Source organism: Sinocyclocheilus grahami, unplaced genomic scaffold, assembly GCF_001515645.1.
Source record: "Sinocyclocheilus grahami isolate Dianchi unplaced genomic scaffold, SAMN03320097.WGS_v1.1 scaffold62.1, whole genome shotgun sequence".
In the NCBI taxonomy this organism is placed as follows: domain Eukaryota; kingdom Metazoa; phylum Chordata; class Actinopteri; order Cypriniformes; family Cyprinidae; genus Sinocyclocheilus; species Sinocyclocheilus grahami.
This window is the reverse complement of record NW_015505241.1, coordinates 1,262,774-1,274,581: the sequence shown is the minus strand read 5'-3', so window position 1 is coordinate 1,274,581 and position 11,808 is coordinate 1,262,774. Positions and strand designations below refer to the sequence as shown.

General features: G+C 39.9%; 1 protein-coding gene across 1 annotated transcript in view; it reads right to left on the bottom strand.

The window, feature by feature from the left end:
- LOC107584732 (DENN domain-containing protein 5A-like) overlaps positions 1-11,808 on the bottom strand; it is a 27,902-nt gene that overhangs the window by 1,487 nt on the left and 14,607 nt on the right. The window contains exons 2-3 of the mRNA XM_016271447.1: positions 8,316-8,425; positions 5,237-5,909 (exon numbers count right to left, since the gene is read on the bottom strand). Coding sequence (XP_016126933.1) covers positions 5,237-5,909; positions 8,316-8,425 — 783 coding nt within the window. The remainder of the gene's footprint in view (positions 1-5,236; positions 5,910-8,315; positions 8,426-11,808) is intronic.

The window sequence follows — 11,808 nt, the reverse complement described above, 5'->3', positions numbered from 1 at the left end:
GAGCGCGCGAGCGCTGAATGGATAAACACTGGCAAGAATTAAAAAGAAATGCAATTTATTAACTTTAGTGACGATGTGACACTGCCTCGACTGTGCAAGTGACAATTCCTGTGTCAACTGTGCAGCGTGCAGTTCGACAATAAACAGACGCGATGTGGTGATTTGAAGCCATTTGTGTATTTTGAGAGCGCGGTGATTCACTCAGGCCATTTGTGAAATTACGTCTCACACAAGGTTTTCAAATTACTTTATAAGTTATTTAATGAAGAAATATGAAGCTGAGTACCTTATTATCTATATTCATTATAATTACTTCACCCGCACCGGACAGAGACTGAGACAGTGCCGCGGCATGTCGTGCCAAACCTCTTACGGTAGCGTCATCAGCTTGAGATCGTTTTTTTGAGATCGGCCTTTTAGAGACCGCCAATCAATCATTCCAACGTGATTATCGGCCGATAGTGATCGGTGGCCGATCAATCGGAGCACCCCTAAAAATAACCCATAGCAGATCTATACAGGTGGAGCTAGGGAAGGTGGAGGGTTTCAGAGAAACTCTGAAAGCGCAGGAATCTCAAGTGAATGCTAGCCAGCCATATAAATGCAAGGCAGTAGGCTCATTGGCTGCATATGCAGCATGAACCAATCAGCTTGTGCCAAGTTGTTTAACTCTCTGAATATCATCATTTACGTTAACAACCCATCAGCCTGCGCCATCTAGAGTTTCATGACTGAATTATATATTTAACTGCACGACTGCTCTTAATGAAGATCAACAGTCTTTCTTTACTCCATTTTTCGATTTTCAGTACTGTAATTTTGTGTGTGTGTGTGTGTGTGTGAGTGTGTGTGATAATGTTCTTGGCATTCACACATTTGGGTATTGTAGAAATGCTTAAATTGTTTGCTTCTTAAGTGACTGGCACACAATGCATTCTCAAGTGGGCATTTACAAATAAAAATATCACAGAGGATGTATTACATATTATTCTCATACACACAAAATCCAGACAAAATGGGCAATTTTTTTGTTATGGTCTCCACCCTGCAGTCCCATAGAGTGTCACAACTGTCAGAGAGACAAGAATACTAAACCATCCTCTAAGCACCCTGAATAACAACAAAAGGCCTATTCACACACTCACATGTCCTAACATCCCACACACTGATAAAACATTGGTGTAGAATTTACTTGGAAAAAAGCTTCAAGGAAACTCAGAAATTGCTAGTAAATGTCACAATTTCATTTCTTTGTAATTATTTGTGACACTGATCAGCAATTTCAGAGTGAAAACTGTTTTACATCAAGTAAATCCTACCCCATTTTATTGTCACAGATTCATCATAATGAAAATCCGCAAGAGTCAGAGGTACCCTAGTCTCAGCCTCAGACGTCACACCCATGGACCGTTGGCTAAACGTCTGATGCATATGGCACACAAAAGTGGAAACACTTCAGGAGTGTCGAAGTCGTCATCGGATTGGTTGAATTCTACAGGATTTCCAGGAGAAGTGTGTGTCGCGTTCTTTAACGTTCCGTCTGGAAACAAAGATACCATGCCACCAAACCCCCTCACGAAAGAAGAAAGCCGTCGTGTTTACAACTGTGACGACGAGCACTTATCAGGATCAACTAATCGCTGGCGTTTCAAAAGTATGTGAAATATTTAAAGTTCGCGGCATAGAATCTTTAAAATACATCCGAGAGTTTTACAGTCTGTTATTGTGGCGACATTTCCACACCCCGAAACGTGACGATGAACGAAACGAACTGTGATTGTTTGTTTGACATGTCGGTCAAACGGCCTCATGGGCGGGCCTTGACTAATGAAAGCTGCCATGGATTCCAGACCTTCAGCCGTCAGTCTGAAGGTCTGGCTACGCGAAACTAGAGGTACCCCAAAAAACCTGCATTACTCATTTGTATATTAATAATATAATATAATAATATTTTATTTAAAATCTAATTTAAATTAATTTAATGTTTACTTAATTTTACCTAAAGAAAATGTGCTTTCATAAATGTAAATATTTTAAACAATTGAATATTATTTCATATGAATTAATATCATGTTTCATTAAGTTATAATAATATAACTTCACATCAGATAACATGTAAAGCTAACTGACTGTCCTGCACTGAGGCAGAAGTCTATATAGGGAAATGAGCAGTAACTGGCAAACATCCATTGATCTAGCAGCAGATGCCCGTCTCAAGGATTCACGTACCTGGGAAAGGGCCAGGGTATTTATATATTCTACAAATGTGCCTGTTATTTATAGAGCAACGTAGGCTATCTTGTTGTTTAGCACTAACACCCTGCTGTGTGTGTGCGGACGCTCAATCTAATGACATCAAGTCCTTTTCTCACTGTCCACAAACATTTAGCTACAAGCACAAGCCTTCTGGATACAGAAAGGGATGATGTCATTTCCAGCCAATCATATTTATGCTGCATCACCACCATCCTCCTTATCTGGAGGACGGTTGCTAAGCAACACCACAGCAATGCATGCACCCAGCTCCCTGTCGCTTTGTAGTTGCCTTCTGTAATTTGCTCTTCCTTGTTGGTGTAATTGATCCAATCAGCACATCTGCCACGGAATCGCAAAACAATCTCCCCATGCTGCTTTAAATTCAATCTAAAATTGCCTGCTGAGGATTTCCAGCAGGAAACACTGCCAATTATATTGCGTTTAGCATGTGAATCAAAGAGAGTACATGTAAGTGACATTTTCACATATTGTGAGAGATACTGTAAAATTGCTACAATTTTAATCAACTTCTAAACGTATTCGCTTAAATACGCCACAGAAAGCTTTGAGTTTAATTTGCAAACGACCAGGTGTTTCTGAGAAAAGGGTGGGCTGTGAGTTTGACAAGAACGAGAGAGAACAAAGCGCTACGATGAGCTCACACGGACACTGCGATGGAGAGAGAGTGTGAAAAGAGAGAAAGAGCATGTCGCAGTACACTGCAATATAACCGCCTGTTTATCCTCTCGTCTAAAACCAGCCTGTACTAAACCGAACAAGCCAAAAATCAAGAAAATGAGCTCAAATCAATGTTTGCATGGCATTCATTCAGAACTCTGTTAGGTTAGGTTAGGTTAAGGACATCAGCCATCAGATTTAAATCAGCTTTAATTTGAAAAAGCTGGTGTAAGTTGGCAGCAAAGAACAATACTAATTTATGTCAAAAAGCGTTTACTAAATTAAAGTCTCTGCGTTTACTCACTTTGGATGATTAAGAACAATGATTTATGACTTTGAGCAAATTACAGCCAAGTCGTTAACAATTTATAGAACCTTGATGAGGTTTTCCTATTATATGTCCTATTTAAACAGCAAGCTGTATGGGACATATTGAATACATATTGAATAAAACAGCCATAGCCTTTAACTTACATTGCAGCCATAAACCAGAATTAGTTGTTCTTGTTAGTCAGTGGTATGGAGAGAGCCAAGGTTTGGTTAGTTAGCATCAACAGTCAGCCACTGCTGGCAGATACTGTAACTACACCATTACAAACTGATTTTTTCTCCAATGACAATCATTCAAAAGTAGTCATGTATTCTATGCAGGGTTGCAAAGGGATGGTAAATTTCCTGAAACTTTCCAAAAATTCTTGAACGTTTTCTAAATTTACCAAAAATGTTCCGATCCTCTGCAACCCTAACTCTATGTATATGTATTCCATCGACATTTGAAGTTAGCATGTAAAAAAAAAAAAAAAATTTAGTATAGGTATAATTTAACTCTTTAGAACAGACTTCACATCAAATGCTGTCTATGTAGGCAGCTTACTAGGTTTTGTAAACAAATACCCACAACAATAGTATCTGTGAGTGAAAACAGAAGTTTTGGGGATTTTTTTATGTTTATTACCTTTATTTTGATAGGACAAACGGTAGACAGACTCGAACTCGGGACGTAATGGCACAATATGTCAGCACCAACAAAACTGAAGTTTTAATTAATAAGCTAATCTCATCAATCAGTCAGAATTTTGAATTTCATCAGTAGTCTGGTACACTTTACTCTTCTGGCCAAGAACGACCCGTTTAAACAGGAAGGGCCCATCTGGCTGACATGATAGGCCCCCAACATTTGGTAACTGGCGTTTACATGTCAGCTACTAAAGGCCCTATTTTAACGATCTAAGCGCATGGTCTAAAGTGCACGGCGCAATAGCGTTTAGGGCATGTCTGAAGCCACTTTTGCTAGTTTAAGGATGGGAAAAATGGTTGGCATTGTTTAAAAGGGTTGTCCCTATTCTTTTAATGAGTAATGGGTGTGTTTTGGGCGTAACGTGCCATAAACCAATTAAGAGTCTCATCTCCCACTCCCTCTAAAAGCCAGTTGCGCTCGCACCATGGCGGATTCGCTATTTACATGGCGGAATTTACAAGCGGAAAAACTGAACGCTTCTCGGATCTGCTCGTGCGCGTAATTCTGATACATGCAAAGACTATCCATTATGACATGTAGGCATTTTTATATTTATGTACACAATAATAATTTTTACATTTTAATCCTTTCATTTTTCATTTAAAAAAATGTTTGTGTGCTGCTGCGCATCCCTGTGTGTGTAATAAGCAAAGTGTACGCGCGTTGTGCACCCGCCTATAGGCACATATTACTAACGCGCTCTTTAAATAACAAAAATAAATAAATAAATATTGCGCCAGACTTTAGACCAGGTTTTTGTTGGTCAAAGGTGCAGTCTATTTTAGTTGCCTCAAAATAGCAACGCGCCAGGAATGCGCCTGAACACACCTCGTTTTCAGACCAGCACGCCCATGGGCGCACAAATGGGTGCAAATGCATTTGCTATTTAAACAATGTGGCGCGGGACATGAAATTGACAACTGCGTCGGGTTGAAACTAGCAAAAAACACTTGCGTCACGCGCCTGGCGCCGCATTGCGCCAAGTATATGAAAGGGCCCCAAGTGTCTAAACCCAAAACACTGTTGGGCATCTTTAAAAGGCACCACAAATCTTGGTAGCTTTGTCAAATCCAATTTCTCCTTACAAGAACTCATAGGAGCAGTCTGGCAACACAGATTTCCTGCAGACACTTTCCCTCCTAGAAATTGCATAAAACCATACAATCAGATTAGACCTTGCCGTTTTGAGAAACCCCTTGCCATTTTTGTGTGGAATTTGCCTGACGCTGAGATTAATACTAAACAGGCACTAGATCTACAGAAGTATGAGCGATAGTTACTCACGTTGCGAGTACAAAAGGATCTGGATCTCCAATAGTGCGCAGGTGAAGAGCTGTAGCACGTTCTCCACACCTAGCAGCTCAAACACCTCCTGCAGGGGGAAGTCAAAGAGGGGTAGCTCAGCCGTGCTGGGTCTCTGACACACCACAGGCCCGTATACGCCCGAGAACTTCAAGGAACGCCCGACCGGTGGCAGTGGGACCTCGTAGAGGACATTGTAGACGTAGCTCTCCAGCGGCAGCGGCGGGGGCTGAGGCGAGGTGACAGCCTGGTGCAGCTGTTCCAGAACCTTTCTGCAGGCCTGGGCGAAGGCCATGGGTGTGATCAGACAGATGCACTTGGACACATACAGTGTGTCTCGGCTGATGTCGTAGGAGTTGAAACGCTGCAGCCGAGACAAGGAGGGAGCAGCGTGCAGTTGTTGAGGGGTGGGACGGGTGTCTTCTGGACTGCGAGGTGTGGGTGGAGTGTGCAAGATGTCGTACTGTTCTGCATTGTGCATGTGGTAGAGCGTCTGCATGGCACTGCAGATCTGTTTGCTGGTCACCTCCTCGAAGAAGGTGAGGGCAAAGCCGTAGGTTCGGGAGCCGTCCTCTCTCGTGATAATGAAAGAGTGGAACTGGGGCTCGCGGATGTCTGTCTGGGTGCGGAAGGACAAGCCCTTTGGCATACAGAGCTGTGGGGGAAACAACAAAAAAGTCTGAGGCTCATTAAAAAGAACTTCAACAAGTTCCCTTAATTTGAGCCACTCCGATAGACCTGATAGACCAATATAGCAGTGGTTCCCAACCATGTTCCTGGACTGCACATTTAGTAGAGACTCAAAGACCTGAAATGGGTGCGTCAGACAAAGGAAACATGCAAAATATGCATTGCTGGGAGGTGTTTAGGAACATGTTTGGGAACCACTGCTATATAGCGCCCATGCATATTAAGTGACTTGTTTGGACAATTAACAGACATTGAACAATTAAATTTCAAATGCTATCATTAACTCTTTCCCTGCATTGACAGAATTTTCTGACTTTTCGCATTTTCACTGATACATGGTAGGAGGCGCTATTACACATCTTCTTAAATAGTATTGAATAGCCGGATCAAAACACAGTGAAGCAGCAGCAAAAAGAGTGATCGCATAAGTAAGCAGAAGATGCATATGCAAAATAACACAATCATCAAACATTAAACAGCATATAAATCAAAACTGCCCAACGTTACTGAATGAAATGTTGAGTCAGGAAGTAGTATCAGACCGTGCAAGCTTGGGGGTGTTGATGGAAGTATCTACTCCATCATTTTGATCATCATTCTGAATCCAATCCAGATGTAGTGTTTTACAACAAAGTCATTTTCTCAGCTTTTTGCTCAAAATGTTGCTCTTTTTATGAAACTTGCTTACATTCAAGTATTGATAAAAATGCATCAAGCTAGAAGAAAACGGTTTGTTTTGTTTAAAAGCACATGCTCTGTTCTTTCTTTTGACATATTGCATGTTCAGATATTCACACAATGAAATATTCTAGGGACTGTGAACATTTTGTGAAAATGATCAAAAATGCAGGTGGTGGCTGGCAACTTTTTTTTAGAAATGCTGACAGGGAAATAATTAAACAGTTAAATATATCATATATGATATATTTAAGCGATACATTGCAGGACGCTGTGCTATATTCTAAATACAGACTGGCAAAAGGGCGTTGTTAGGCATGACCCACAACACCACCTCAAGTGCCTTCCTGCTTTATGACAGGGTAAAGATACTGGAGGGATTGGTGTGGATCCCAAAAATAATCACATTTGTGTCAGTCTGCTCTAAGAGCCGGTTTGCGTATGTCTGCGTGATGTAATTTTCATCAGTAGCACAGTCTGCTGCTGTCCTTGCACAAAAAAACAGAACTTCTGATATGAGTGCTAAAAAAATACGATCCACTAGCCACATCTATCCATGCTCATGGTCAAAAATGCTTATTTTGAAAGGCTTGCACGATTAGCGTGAGAAAAAGTGGAACACAGAATATGAAGCATACCTGGGCCTTAAAGGGACAGTTCACCCAAAATTGAAAATGACCCCATGATTTACTAACCCTCTTTATTATCGGGTTATTATCGTGACGTGACATGTGGCCAAGTATGGTGACCCATACTTGGAATTAGTGCTCTGCATTTATCCCATCCAAAGTGCACACACACACACACACACACACAGCAGTGAAAACACACACTGTGAACACACACCCGGAGCAGTGGGCAGCCATTTATGCTGCAGCGCCCGGGGAGCAGTTGGGGGTTCGGTGCCTTGCTCAAGGGCACCTCAGTCATGGTATTGAAGGTGGGAGAGAGCGCTGTACAGTCACTGCCCCCCACCTACAATCCCTGCTGGTACGAGACTCGAACCCGCAACCTTTGGGTTACGAGTCCGACTCTCTAACTATTAGGCCACAACTTCCCCTTCTTATGGATATTTATGGATATTTTTCTTATACAAACGCACCCCCGGAGCCGTATGGAGAACTTTTTATGATGGATGGATGCACTTTTTGGACTTCAAAATCTCAACACCCATTCACTTCCATTATGAAGATTGGAAGAGCCAGGACATTTTTAAATATAACTACCGATTGTATTCGTCTGAAAGAAGAAAGTCATATACACCTAAGATGACTTGAAGGTGAGTAAATCATGGGGTCATTTTAATTTTTGGGTGAACTGTTGCTTTAAAGGTTGGAGTGGAATCGACAACTTGTTCATTCACTGATTAATTTAATGACTCTTTCTGCAAGTTACCTTATTTTTCCAGTATGTGCCAACCAGTAAGTGTCTTTCTGAATATTATAGAGTGAGTCTTTGAATCATTCAATCAAAAGATTGGTTGACAGTTGTTCAATTTCAAATATTTTCAGTCCCATATAGTCCCTGACATGTACAATAGGTAGTTTAAAAGGTGTTTTGCATCAAAGCTGTTATTATATTGCAAAACTATCGCAAATTTTCACTTGATTTGCTGGTGGCCACCCTGCATTCTAAAAATTAGAACTAATTTTTGAAAAGCCTATATTGGTAGACCCCAATGTGTGTTACTCACCATGCCCACAGCATCCTGGTCAAAAGAGTTCCACTCCACATTTTCGGGATAGTGCGCTAGAACTTTAGATTTAAAAGTTCTCCGAAGTGGACTCTGCTCAAAATTCTCACCTGAGATTCGGACAGAAAGAGAAAAAGAAAGAGAGTTCAGATGAATAAACAAACTCATCTACATCCTAGATGGCCTGAGGGTGAGTACATTTTCACCAAACTTTCATTTTGGTGGACAATTCCTTTAAAAATGTCTTGAAACCCCTCCATTAAATTCCGTTGCATTCTGTCCATTGTTGCAGAGATGTTAACTCCCTTTCCTGGTCACAGATTCTACAGATTGACTGTGTAATTTCGGTTTTGGGAAGTTCTGCTTGCTGTCACACATATTAGACACAGCATGTTGAAACAACTGAGACTGAAGGCGGTGTGCGTGCACATGAATGTCACAGGTGTTTTCCTCTCCTCTGCTGCCCACACAGTAAAAACTGACTAATTTAAAGCTTTTTCAGCTTCCATATCAGAGAAAGTGTAAGATATTTAACTGATCTGCCTCAGACAATGAACAATACAGTCTTGATGCAACAAGAACAGACTTGTCTCTGAGGGATATTTCCCTGAGGAATGTGTTCAGGTTTAAGCGGAGGGTAAGAACGTGTTTACTTGTCACCAATCTTTAGGGATGCCATGTGTTTGAAGAGTTAATGGATTCTTTGTGTGGCATTTAAAGGACAAGTAACAAATCAAACCCGGTGGTTTCACCAGTCTGGGATCACTACAGGGATAAGACCAGGAATGTGTGGAATTAACCAACACAAACACTAGAGGCTGCTAGGCTGGTTTAAACACTGACAGTGTCGAGCTACAAGGAACCACCAGAGACAACATCACAATCATAATATGACAACATGCTGCAATATATAGCATGTTGCTAAATTATGGATTGTCTTTATTAATGTTTCTGATCTGTCTTTTTCCATGACAATCTTGTTCCCATGTAGGGGAACAATCTTGTTCTCTTTCCACTCAACTTCTTTATAATATGTGTAAAATATTGAAATATAAGACTACACTCTTAAAAATAAAGGTGCTTCAAAAGGTTCTTCAAGCAATGCTATAGAAGAACCATTTTTGGTTCCACAAAGAACCATTCAGGGACCAGGAATGTGTGGAATTAACCAACACAAACACTAGAGGCTGCTAGGCTGGTTAAACACTGACAGTGTCGAGCTACAAGGAACCACCAGAGACAACATCACAATCATAATATGACAACATGCTGCAATATATAGCATGTTGCTAAATTATGGATTGTCTTTATTAATGTTTCTGATCTGTCTTTTTCCATGACAATCTTGTTCCCATGTAGGGGAACAATCTTGTTCTCTTTCCACTCAACTTCTTTATAATATGTGTAAAATATTGAAATATAAGACTACACTCTTAAAAATAAAGGTGCTTCAAAAGGTTCTTCAAGCAATGCTATAGAAGAACCATTTTTGGTTCCACAAAGAACCATTCAGTCAAAGGTTCTTTAAAGAACCATCTCTTTCTTACCTTTTTGTAATCTGAAGAACCTTATTTCGCCACAAAGAACCTTTTGTGAAACAGAAAGGTTCTTCAGATGTTAAAGGTTCTTTATGGAACCATTTAGACAAAAAGGTTCTTCTATGGCACCGTGAAGCACCTTTATTTTTAAGAGTGTAAATTGAGAATAGGAATAAAACTACTCATCCTTATCCGGGATGAAATAATACATTCTTTTTATTCTTCATGACCTTTAAGAAAAACACTGGCATTAGTTGAGATTGACTGGCATATGTTGTGTAATATATAATATTATGAGGATGCTTTTAAGCTTCTGCTCTCCCTTCAATATAATTAAATCCAAAAGACCCAAACAAGATGTTTTTATGCTTAATGATACTGAGATTTGTGACATTTTTAATACATTTATTTATCTTTAATACTATAATACTAGGATAATACATTATTATAATATGGTGAGACTAACATCTCATACAGCGTGACATGTATGCAATAACAATTGATGACAGATCACTAAATTATTCAAAATTGTATGCATATTTGAAGTGGTTATGGAGCCATTAAGAAATTTGGTAGGTTTTCATCCCTACTTGCGGTGCAATTAGTTACAATCCCAACCATATCAATAAATAAAAGTTATGCAACAATGCTTTTAATTTACCAATGGAAAAAAATACAAAATGTTAATGAAAAACAAAGCAGCTACATTTTATGGAACCACTCCTAAAGCATGTATGGACTTAAAATTTGTAGTATAATTTATTTTAAATGGAAGGAAAATGGTTCAAGTAATACGGGGGGGGGGGGGGGATTATTGCAGAATTCCCATTTTGCTCATTTTTCAGAGTAAAAACATTCGGGATCACTCGAAATCCTACATTGAAAAACTTTGGCATTACCCGAAACCAATTTATTATTATTTATCAAAGACACCTGATGTCAACCACAAAATATTTTGTTTATATGCATTATGGAAGCAAATCTAACTCAGAATGTTAACCATATTAAGCCTAGTATTATTTCACTTAGACAAATCCTTATATAAAAGGTACTGCAAGCAAACTGTGGTCACCAGTATCCATCTCCACATGAAACTCACAAAATGATTGATCATCTCATAATGATTCATGGGAAGGCCTTCCATGTTCTCTCTGATAACCTAAGCATGAATTCAGAGGCAGTGCCACACGCAGAGGCGGGTAGAGTGGAGAAAAGCAATCAGCTCTGATGAATGAAAAGACTTCGTCATGGTTCATCTGCCTTGTTAATTCTCTGCCAGCCCCTCACACATGATTTGTTTCAGTCATGGGACTGTCAGCACAAAAGGCCCGAGTTCAAGTGAGGATGAGCCAACGGCAATGAAGCCAATGAAAAACGAAACGCTCATCATTTTGTCGACAGCAAACAAGCATTAGATATTATGAACTGCAAACAGATCAATAAGGCCAAGGTGAGAAGCACCGCTGCTGTAAACAAACAAACAACCCAAACAGCAAAAGCACTGCCTACAAGAGGCAAAGGGGGCCAGATTCAAACCACAACAAACAACAGGGCCCCAAATATATCCTCAATGTTTCAACCTTTCTATAAGTTTATTTATATATATATTTTTTTATTATTATTATTTGTATTTGCTGCTGATTGGAGCCCATACACCATGATTTTATTTGTTATAAAACAGCTCTAAAATTTGGATTCACAAAAAAGTGAGATATTATTCTGTTTGGAATTTTTTTCAAAAGTTGATTCCTCATGAAATGACCCCTGTAAAATGCTTTGGTACTTTCACAAACAGCATCAGAGCCATAAGAAACCGTGATATGATGCGGAGGGGGAAAACACACTGTCTAATAAGGTGACAAGACGCTGTGGTTTTCGGAAAGGTCAGCGCTTTAGAAAACAAATCAGACCTTTTTTCTGACTGCATTTGGGAAAGAGCAGATAGATAACAAAAC